Source organism: Callospermophilus lateralis, chromosome 2 (genome assembly GCF_048772815.1).
Source record: "Callospermophilus lateralis isolate mCalLat2 chromosome 2, mCalLat2.hap1, whole genome shotgun sequence".
In the NCBI taxonomy this organism is placed as follows: Eukaryota; Metazoa; Chordata; class Mammalia; order Rodentia; family Sciuridae; genus Callospermophilus; species Callospermophilus lateralis.
Window position 1 is genome coordinate 203,006,004 of NC_135306.1, and position 10,921 is coordinate 203,016,924.

General features: G+C 47.1%; 1 protein-coding gene across 2 annotated transcripts; it reads left to right on the forward strand.

Annotated features, from left to right (window-relative positions):
* The first annotated feature begins 1,266 nt into the window (after positions 1 to 1,266).
* On the forward strand, positions 1,267 to 9,779 carry LOC143391924 (phospholipase A and acyltransferase 2-like). 2 transcript variants are annotated; one of them, XM_076844716.2, is made up of 4 exons: positions 1,267 to 1,384; positions 3,812 to 3,920; positions 6,784 to 7,052; positions 9,533 to 9,779. In XM_076844716.2, the coding sequence occupies exons 1-4, from the start codon at positions 1,376 to 1,378 to the stop codon at positions 9,629 to 9,631; spliced, it is 486 nt and encodes a 161-aa protein (XP_076700831.2). In that variant the 5' UTR covers positions 1,267 to 1,375; the 3' UTR covers positions 9,632 to 9,779. The 2 variants fall into 2 exon arrangements, with proteins under 2 accessions (XP_076700831.2, XP_076964839.1); XM_077108724.1 differs by lacking the exon at positions 1,267 to 1,384 and having other exon boundaries at positions 3,730 to 3,920.
* The last annotated feature ends 1,142 nt before the right edge of the window (positions 9,780 to 10,921 follow it).

The following is a 10,921-nucleotide window of genomic DNA, read 5'->3' on the forward strand; positions in this document are numbered from 1 at the left end:
GGTTGTTGACTGTTCTCATGTGGCACCAGAGCCCAGTTTTCTAACCCTGAGCACATTGGATTAGCTGAAGAGCTATAAGTCCCAGCACAAGGACTGTGGCCTATTTCCGTTGCCATCCTACAAGCTCCAGATAGTCCTTGTTCCCAACTCACCTGCCATCCCTTCAGCCAGCAGGGCCCACCAAGTCCTCCTGCTCAGGAGATGGGGCTGTAATATTGTTAAAAGGGGCTGGCACCCCTGGGCAAACTGAGATCACCTGTTTCAAGGTCAGCCATGCAATGATGTCCAGTGTGGCCCAACAGTGTCTAAGTGAGGGAATTAGCAAAATCCATGCCCACTCTCCTCCGCCAGATGAGGATGGGGAAGGCCTTGAGGAGGGTCACACCGCTACCCTGAGAACATTGTCATGGAGATGTCCACAGGAACAGGGTGGGCTGTGGGAGTAGCGGGTCTGCAGTGACACTGTGGATCCTGAACACACAGTCTCCTGGTTTTGGGTCCAGTCCCCCTGTGTGCTCACCCCACAGCCCTGTCCTCCTGAGAGCCTGAAGAGGGCCTCGGGCTGGTCCTTGCCTCCTCCACCACCCCACAGTGAGGGTGCTGAGCTGCCTCTAGTCCCTCCCGCCCCTTGCTGTGTGGACTGCCCAGGATGAAACATTGATAAGTGGGTGTCAAAAGAGACACTAATCAGGGGCTTGGGAGGGGTAGCACACTGGTGTCTAAAGCAGCAGCGTCTCCACACCAGGGAGTAGGGGTTTGGGTTTCCTGTTGGGCTACAACGAATGCACTTTGGACCTCGGGGGGAGAGGAAGGGGAGGGTTTCTTCCCATCCTTCTGTCCACGCAGGCTCCCGGGTTCCCAGGGTGTGGAAATGTCTCTGGTGGCCTGTTCCAGGTGGTGTGATTGTTTGAAGTTGGTGGAAATATTTGCCTGTTCTGCAGATGTCCGCTCCTCATTGTGGGGGGTGTCTGTGTCCTCAGAGCCCCTCATTCCTTGAAACCCTTCCCTAAGGCTCTGTCCCTCCCTCCTGCCTTCCCCACACCCTCCAAGACTCAGGTGGTTATTATTTTTTTCCAGTATCAGCATATTGCTTGTTTCACTTTCTCTCCTCCCTCCCTGAAACTTGGGGACATTGGAATGTTCCCTGGGCCATCAAATCCTCCTGAATGCACATTGGGCTTGGATCTCTCTCCCTTCCAACTGATTTCCATATCTAATCATCTCCTGGAAGTGTGCCCAGCACTTGTTGGAAGATAAAAATTTTATGTCAACTTTACCTTTGTTTTCACCTAACTGAAGGCTTGGGTAAGTGAACTTACAGGAAGACGAAGTCTGGACATTCAGCCAGCAGCACACAGCACTTCTGGACAGAAGGATGTCTTTGGTGAGTCCCCAGAAAGGGTTTTGAACCTTTGATTTTCAAAGCAACAGTGACAGTCTATTATCAGAAATATGTATGCTGTCCTTGTTGGCTGCAGCTCAGGTGTAGAGGGGACAGGGGAGAGGAGGGGCAGGTGGGCTGCAGGTCTGGGGCTCTCACACAGCAGGAAGGGAACCATGGTTTGGGTCCAGGAGCCCAGAGGCTTCCCTGCCTCCGCTGCTGTGTGGGGTTTGGTCTCCTGAGTGCTGGCTGCCTCCTGGCACCTCACTGAAGGCTTTTCTTTACCCAAACCAGGTTTCATGAAGCACCTCATTGGGACGGGGTTGTGACCCAGTGATAGAGAGCATGCCTAGCACACGTGAGGCACTGGGTTCCATCCCCAGCACCACATAAAAATAAATTAATAAAATGAAGGTATTGTGTCCATCTCCACCTCCCCCACCAAAAAAAAATAAATAAAAATAAATAAAAGAAGTAGGAGAAAACAGTTGAGATCAGAGGAATTCTCAAACGATGGAGGAGCATTTAGTTTCCAAAGCATTTAGTTCTGTTTTTTTAATCTAATTACGTTTTCTAATTTATTCCAAAGTAATATGTGAATGTATTTGCCTTGTTTAAGAAACAAAAAGCAGAAAGTCCAAGGGACATCAATAGAGGAAAGGGAGGGGGTGGAAAGAGGGAAGTGAGGGGGAGGTGTTAGGGAGTGTCACTGCAAATTATATTGCTATATTGGTGCAGGTGTGTATAGGCAACAGAACACTCATCATTATGTACAAATATAATGCACTCGTAAAGGGATGTTGAAAGAGAATTTTTAAAAAGAAAGAAACCAAAATCCAAGTGGAAGCCCTGAGCATGAAGAATCAGCCCTTCTCCCAGACCCCCTGTGTTCTCTCTTCCCCCTGAAGCAGTTTGGGGTGAGCTCTGCCAGATGGTTCTATTCACGTGTATATAGCTTCCTTATAAGTGCTGACTTGTAGCCTTGTGTTTTATGGGGTTTTTAACTGGGTTCCCTGAGTACAGTTCATCTAGATATACTTGAATCTTTCTCATTACTTAAACGTGTTTCCTAGAACCAATCTGTTGTATTTCAGTACCTGTGTGCTGATTTTTTTCCCAGTACGAGGGATTGAAACCAGGACCTTGTACGAGCGAGACAAGTGCTCTCTATAAATGAGCTACTTCCCAGCTCTTTTTAATCTTCATTATGAGGCCAGGTCTCCTACTCGCCCAGGCTGGCTTCAAACATGTGATCCTCCTGCCACAGGCTCCCAAGTCACTGGGACTACAGCCATGCCTGACCACTGCCAGCAGTCATTACCTTTCTGATGCTCTGATCAGCCCACCTTGGGTCAAGCTGACTCCTGATCCTTGCTGCCAAGGACTTGAACTCCCAGGAGATCTCCCACCACCTCCAGGCAGCTGCACCCTCACTTCTCTCTGCAGCAGCTCAGCTCCCTGGCAAGGCGCACTGGGCCCAGAGGCCGGGCTCAGCTGAGTTGGGATGCTGGTTGCCTCAGAGTGTTCTAGAAATACAACTTACTCATGCAAACTTCAGAAGAGAACCCCTTCCCCCAACTCCTAACCACATCCTGTCTTTCTTTGCCTTGATTTTTTTTTATATTTATTTTTTGGTGTAGATGGACACAACACAATGCCTTTATTTTTATGTGGTGCTGAGGATCAATCCCAGGTCCCGCCGGTGCTAGGTGAGCGCTCTACCACTGAGCCACAATCCCAGCACCATCTTTGCCTTGATTTTTGCATGGAGCCCCGACTCCAGCTGCCCCAGCTTGTCTGGAACCTTCTGGGATTGTTCAGGCATAAATGTTGGAAACCCTGAGATCTCAGTTTCCATCTGGCTCTTCTGTCTAGGATAGTTTTGTAACTGTGCTAAGACCCATTCTCCTCATCTATCCAGGAGGGTGATGGTAGTTCTTACTCTCAGGACTGATGGCCAGTTTAGGTCAAGTGTTCTGCAGTGTTTGGCAGGTTGGGCTTTGTATGTGGGCGCTCTGTAACTCACAAGCATCACAGAGGCCCAGGCATATGGCTGGTGGCCCTTAGCAAGGCGATTTTGACACCTTTAAGAATCATATCGACATTTGCTGATACAAACATGCTCTTTGCTTAAAATGTGCTCTCTATACCTTGGGCACATCACAGCTCCACACTCTTGTGCTGTAGACCTATTGTCATGGACCCCCAAAGACACCCTTCCCATCTCCTCCTATCCCTGAACACCTTTCCAGGCTCACAAGCACATAAATAGAGGGGCTTCCTACCTGTGTAAGAAGTCTCACCTTTCTGATTCCTACGGTGAGGAGGAGAGGGATTTTATAGGCTTTGGCTGGGGCTTCTTGCAGGTCAGGTTCTAGAATGTTCCCTACAAAGGCCCCCTTCAATCTGTGTCTGCCTTTTCTGTTTCAGAGTGGAAAACAACCAAAACTTGGTGACCTAATTGAAATTTCTCGCTCCTGCTATCAGCACTGGGCCATTTATGTGGGAAATGGCTATGTGGTCCATCTGGCTTTACCAAGTAAGCATACTTTCGCTAATAAACACAAGGACTAAGATCAAGAGTACGAGCACAGCCACAGTTATGTGCTGTCCTCACACAGGCTGGCAGAGCAGGCATTCAGTCAGCATTTACTGAAGGATTCATGCTCCTTCCCTCTAGTTATATCTATGGCTACTCCTCATCAGTGAGTTCAGGGAAAGAGTGTCAACTTGTTTGCATTTCAGAGTAAGGTTCAGTCCCAGTTGAACTCGCTCTAATTGATGAACATTTCTCCAAAGGTCCAATATCCTGTGTCTGTGGAGTTCTGCAAGGTCAAACAACAGTAGAAGGAGTTAATCTTTCCAAGAGTTTATACCTGACTGCAGAGAGCAATGGACAGGTGTGGGCCTCCAACCTCCCCAGGGCCAGTCTGGAATCCTGGCTCCTCTGCCTCCTGACTGTGTAACCTCAGTGTGTGGCTTTACCTCACTCAAATCAGCCCAAGAGCAGAGATAAGAATTCTTGTCTCCAGGCCATGAGAGCGTGAAATGAAGAAGGGCATGGAGATATTGGTGCAGGGCCTGGGCATGTGTGAGGCCACCTCCCTTTCTGTTGAGCATCATGGCTTTAAGGGACACACCGACATGCTGGAAACTCCACTCACCTGCACACAGTGGAACATTGTCCAACAGAGCTAGTGTGGACATGCACCTGTGTGCACAGAAGTTAGTCAAGTTAGAGAAATTGAAACCTTCTGTGACACCTATGTCAGTTAACAAACTCAGGAACCCTGAACAGAAAATGACAAAGAGCTCAGCTCACAGCAGTGCTCACACTCAGCTGTTAAAGCGTCATTGAGGGAGTGCATTTGTCCCTGAGCCTGGCCACTAGGAACCTGTCCTCCTTAGGCTGTGCTGCTGCGGGTGCTCCCTGGTTGGTGTCTAAACCCTGGGACAGCAGCAAGGTCCTGCTCACAGCAGGAGAGGGAGGTCTGTCTGGGTTAGAGCTGGCTCTGGGGAAATCAGGACAGTGTCCAGTTAGGGCTGCATGTGGTGGGCCCTTTGTTCTTGTTGGTTTGTTTGGTTTGGTTGAATCACTGGGGGATTGAACCCAGGGTACTGTGACCCTGAGCTACTCCCCAGACCTTTTTCATATTTTATTTCATGTCAGGGTCTCACTGTGTCGCTTGGGCTGGCCTCAGAATGACATCCTCCTGCCTCAGCCTCCCTAGTGCCTGAGATTACAGGCAGGTGCCCCTACATCATGCCTGACTATGGAGTTGTGGTCTACAGTCAGTCTGTGGCCTCCTTTCTGTTTCTGTTTAACAATCCTCAAGATTACTCTTGGTCACCAAATGTTTGTCCTTCAGGGGACCTTGTAGATGGCAAACCAGGATTCAGCAGATCCTTCACAGGGTTCCTGTGAATACAGTTTTGTGGCTTAGTGCTTCTAAGTGAAGTGGCTGCTGACAAACTTCATGTTTTAAGAATGCGCCCCTTGTGGGGAATGTTGTTAGTGCAACTAGACGGAGGATAATACCAGTTGTTTAGAATGCATTCCAGAGCCAGGTCTCCAGGAGCCCAGAGGTAACCAATTGATTTGGGAGTGTGTTCACTGATCACGGCTCTTTGATCACATGTAGTACCTGGATCCATCCTTCAGATCTTTAAGATTCTGAGCTACAACCCTGGGTTTATTGTCTTAAAAGTAGCGTTTTTCCTCAGTAAGTGCTTTGGTTCTTTCCCTTAATCAGTTAGGCTATCCAGGACCCTTTTGTTATGGAGTATTAAAGGTAAACTGCTTATGTCAGGCTGCTTCCTTGGAGAGAGTTTCATGTACAGTTAGAACTTTTGTCAGGCCTTGTAGAAATATTGGTCAGGGAATTCTTAAATTCAGAAACTCCCACTTAAGGAAAGAGTATGCTAAGAAAAAAAAATAATGTCCAGAGTTTCTCTTCATGATTGGCTTTGGAAGTTTTTGAAAATTTTGAATATGGAGGAATATTTCATGCAAAATGAGCTTAAGGTGAGAATTTGACTGGCATTTCAAATTCATATGTTGTGGGTGAGAGATATCCCAGGCTGCAGCATCCAGATCCCTTGGTTTGGAAATCTTTGTATAAATTATTACCACATAATGAATAATTCAATGAGAGAGAGAGAGAGAGAGAGAGAGAGAGAGAGAGAGCACGCATTTGTAGGTAGACCCCATGACCCACCATCAAGTGTATTAGGAATATCATGATTATTACTGGCATCTTGGCATTGGTACGATGTCAGTTTAAATGATAGTGTTTTAAGCCAGGGTAAGTGCATAAAACATTCTTACAAACTTGATAAAAAAATTCCCAAGAATTCTATCCTCAATTAAATATGATTGGTTCATTCTCCAGACATGCCCTCAATATGTCTGTACAGAATGCACGCCTGGCCTCTGCCTCATATAATGCTACTACAGAAACACTCCATTTATTCACAGAGTTTCCATTGATTTCTACTATGATTTCTGTGAATTTCTTTTTAGTATATTTGAAGGTATCATTTTCACTTTCTAAATTTAGATCCATGTTTTCAACCCTGGACTCCAGGATCTCTCCTATAAATCATATGAAAGGGATTAATGATAGAGTAAATCCAGGACCTGCCCAAGTGAGGTCCCAGGACACTAAGATTTCCCAGGCAGAGGGGAGGCAGTGTAAACATTGCAGCCGTCCTGAGCTGCCCCTGGGTGGAGGGCTGCTTACAGCACTGCTCCAGCTGGGAATGAGCGCTGGGGAGGACGCTGTCCAGGGGAGGGGGACAAAACTTTCTGAAAACCACTTAGTCTCCCAATTTGGCAGTGACGCTGTCTGTCTCCATGTCAGCTGTGGCCCTGCCCAGGTCTGAGTCTACTGTTTTCACAGGTGAAGTGGCAGGAGCTGGCGTAAGCAGCAGCAAGTCCCTCCTGGCTAACAGAGCCATAGTGAAGAAGGAGCTGCTGTCCACTGTGGTTGGACAACACAAATACAAGGTCAACAACAAATATGATGACGAGTATGAGCCACTGCCACCCAACGTAATCCTCCAGGTGGCAGAGGCATTGGTGGGGAAGGAAGTCCCCTATTCAGTGACCACCAAGAACTGCGAGCATTTTGTGACCATTCTGCGCTATGGAGTTCCCCGCAGTGACCAGGTATGTCCTCAGCCTGTGTCCCCTTCCCTGCGACCAGACCATTCCCCAGCTCACAGGAGCTGGGCACCTGCTGAGGGCTGGCAGTGCAACCTGAGTTGGAGATTGCCTGTGAGCGGGGTCAGGGAAACTGGCAGAGTGAGCAGTGGGGTCCAGGAGAAGGGGACCCTGGTCATGTTGGGCCCATTTTAAGTAAAGGGGACCCTGGTCACGTTGGGCCCATTTTTTCTGCACAGGGTCAACAGGAAACATTTCAGCTTTCTTGGGCCAGCTGGTCCTTCTCCTTACTCTGCCACAATTGCTCTGTGGCCTGAGAGCAGCCATTGACTCTGTGTAAACCAACAGGTGAGGCTGTGTTCCAATAAAGCTTGATTTCTTTTTATTTATTTATTTTTGTAGAAATAGGTGGCAGGCGAGATTTGACCAATGCAACATAGTTTAGCAAGGCTTAGATCAAAAGAACTTGAAGTGCTGGGGTTGTATCTCAGTGGTTCAGCACTTGCTTGGCATGAATGAGTTCAATTCTAGCACCATAAAAAAAAAAAACTAAGAAAAATGACATTATATATTTTTAGGTGACAAACACTTCAAAAATCATAAATATAAGAGTTTTACAAATGATGTAATTTATGCATTTTTCCTCCATAATTTCAGAACAAATTTTTTGACAGTTTTGGAGTTACACAGTTATTTAATGAGTGAAAAATGTCTTCTTCATAATGTAAATAGCCAAGTCCAGTTTTATTATAATACTCTCAAATTGAACGACTTTTTTTCTAATCAAAAACTGACAATTTTTCGGTTCATTTGAAGATGTTAATGCCCCAAACCACCACACAACCTGATATCATTTCTGGAGGTTTCTTTGGTGTGTTGTTTGGTTTTTTTTGTTGTTTTTTGCTTTTTTTTTTTTTTTTTAATTGTACCAGTGATTGGACCCAGGGATGCTTAAACATTGAGCCACATCCACATCCATTTTTTTGTTTTATTTAAAGACAGGGTCCCTCTAAGTTATTTTAGGGACTCATTAATTTCCTAAGGCTGAACTTAAACTTGTGATCCTCCTGCCTCAGCCTCCCTAGTCACTAAGATTACAGGCTTGAGCCACCAGGCCCCACTAGAGGCCTCTCGGTTGGGGAAGTGTACATTCTAGAATCCTCCCTCTTTGGTGTCAGGAATGTTTGCACCTTGGCCTGTGTGCCATGTTTCAGGACAGGGGAGGGATTGCCTCTTCTTTGGTAAGGTAGGAGAAGGGCTATGGTGAACAGAGGGGGTGGGCAAGGAAAATCCATACCTTCTGGAATGACCACTGCCCGTCAGCTCTGGGCTCTGGGTGCAGTGAGACCTGCTTTGTTGCTGTGACCTTGCTGAATGGGTCCCCTTCCTGTCTGCTGGGGAGGGTAGATGTTTGTCTGAACCAAAAATTGGTGTGCTGGGTGGGGGGGTGGGGGTTGGCAGAGGTGCCTTGTCATGCATCTAAAACCACTTCCAAAGTTGTATAAATGCCCCAAGGAAAATACCCCCAGGTGTTTTTGAGGTGGTTGGCTCTCTGCTGTGCTTCTGAGGGTTCAACTCAAGCAAGTCTGTGGCACTCAGTGGTGGCTGTGCCATTTAGTTTCTCCCTGGCCTGGGGCCCCTCTTTGACAACCTCTTCTGCAGGTATCTCAATGACTAAACTGTCTTTTCCCACGCCCTCCTTCCTTCTCTTCTGATCTGTCTCCATAGGAAGCTCCTCCTCTGCCCGTCTCCATCTTTCTTTCTCCTTCTCTCTCTGTACACAGTGAGCTGTGAGCACTGCAAAACTCTGGGCCCCTAGTGACTCTTGTCGACACTTTGCACTGATAGACGACTAATCTCTAGTATGGCCCCTAGGAACATGAAGCTCTGTCTCAAGGAAGTTCCCAATCCCCCTTCAAATGCCTGCTAGAGAAAGTTCTGCCTTTCAAGAGAATGTGTTATTTTTTCTTAACAACACCAGATGATAGAGCCAAGACCTCTTGTCTTAGTGCATTTACTAAAATGGCTTTCAATAGGAATGCTTCCCCTTACCTTAGGAGATGCAGATTGAGAGATAGAGAGGAAGATCACATAGATGTAGACAGAGGCCTTACAACTCACAAGTGTCTTTCTTCAAAGTCTGAGAGTGATGCCTTTGCATCAGAAAACCAGGAACTCCCGCCATTTCCACAGGACCCTCTAATCTGAACTTCTTAGTTGCCAGGGAGCAGGCTCAGCCAGCCTCACTGCATTTACAGAGACCACTCTTCATCATTTTTCACCTCCCTGACTTGAGAGACCCCCGCACACCCACCCGTGCCTCCCATCTTCCTTTGGAACACGTGTTACCTCCCTGCCAATGGTCAGATGTAGTGAGAAGATCAGGGCCCAACGGGTCTTTCCTGAGCTGCAGGTTCCTTGCACAAGTATCTCTGCTCAGACTCTGGATGTCGAGTGTGACCCCACACCCTTCTCTTTTGTTGCAGGTGACTGACAAGCTGACCACGTTTCTTACTACACTTTTATTCGGTGTTCCAGGATTAATCTGCAGGACGGTGTTCAGAAAAATGTCAAAAAAACAATAAATCCAAGGCCTTATCTTGGCACCCACCAGTTATCTCAGGGGAATTGGAACAAGCTGGGGGAAATGGTTTGGTTTACTGATTTCATTCTCTTTTGTAATCATGAGCACTTGGTTTAGTGGAGCTGAATCAAAGCATAGGAAGCTGTTTTGTGAGAGAAATGCTGCATAGCACAAATTCTATTAAAGAACTTGCTGCACAATGTCATGTTCTCAATGTTTTTGTCCCCTCCCACCCCAAATTCATATGTTGATGCACTAACCCCCAAGGTAATGATGTTTGAAGATGGTGTCATTGGAGGGTCACTAGGATTAGAGGAGGTGCTGAGGGTAGGTCCTTATCGTAGGGTTTGTGTCTCTATTAGAAGAAGAAGAGCAACCGCAGCTCTTTCCCTCCCTCTGCCCTGTGCAGCCCTACTGAGAAGGGGGCCAGCTGCCTGCCAAGAAGAATCTCTCTGGACACCATGTCTGCCTCACCTTGATCTTGGATTTCCCAGATGCTGTGGCTTCAATTTAGTTGGTCCCTTAGAAATCCATGTTGTAACACAATTCCCCTTAAGAGGTGGGACCAGGATTAATTTTAAGGGGCAGGACAAGGATTAATCCATTCATGTGGTTAGATAATTACTAGATTAGTGAGTTGGTGGTCTAGTGGGTTATCTCAGGATGGGTTTCCTATAAAAGCCACCTTGGCTCCGTGTCTTAGGTGTTTCTTGTCTCTTGCTGTGTGATTCCTGCAATGCCTCAGAACTCTGCCAGCAGGAAATCCATCTCCAGATGTGGCCTGTTGACCTTGGACCACATCACGAGCCAAAACAAACTTCTTCTTTATCACTTACCCAGTCCGTGGTGTTTCATTATTAGCAACAGAAAGACTACGATGCCAGCCTCCAGAGCTGAACTGTGCACAGTAGAAGTCTGTGGTGTAAGCCACACCAACTGCAGCCTGCTGTAACAGTCTGTGCTGGCACACACAGGCTCCTGGCCCTTCAACTTTTCTGCTTCTTCCTCTTGCAGGACTTTTTTGTTTGTTTTGTTTTGTTTTAGGGTGTGGGGACACATAAGGGACATTAGAAGACCAACCTGACTGATAGTTAAGAATACAAACTATCAAGTCAGCCAGGGTTGGTATTTGCTAGAGTTGTGTGGAAGAGTCTTGGCCTTGATTGTGACCCTGTCACTACTGCCCACCTGCCCTCCTCTTGCCACTCTTGGTCCAGTCAATGATTGTGGTCATTCCTTCCCTCTGCTCTCCACGTCTTATTTCTGCCTTGTCTCTTTCGCCTCCTCAGAG

Excerpts from the sequence above, each read along its gene's own strand:
- LOC143391924 (XM_077108724.1), top strand. The coding sequence starts at position 3,761 with ATGTTCCCTACAAAGGCCCCCTTCAATCTGTGTCTGCCTTTTCTGTTT. Across the intron at positions 3,921-6,783 it reads GGTCCATCTGGCTTTACCAA|GTGAAGTGGCAGGAGCTGGC; the intron begins GTAAGCATACTT and ends CTGTTTTCACAG. Across the intron at positions 7,053-9,532 it reads GAGTTCCCCGCAGTGACCAG|GTGACTGACAAGCTGACCAC; the intron begins GTATGTCCTCAG and ends CTTTTGTTGCAG.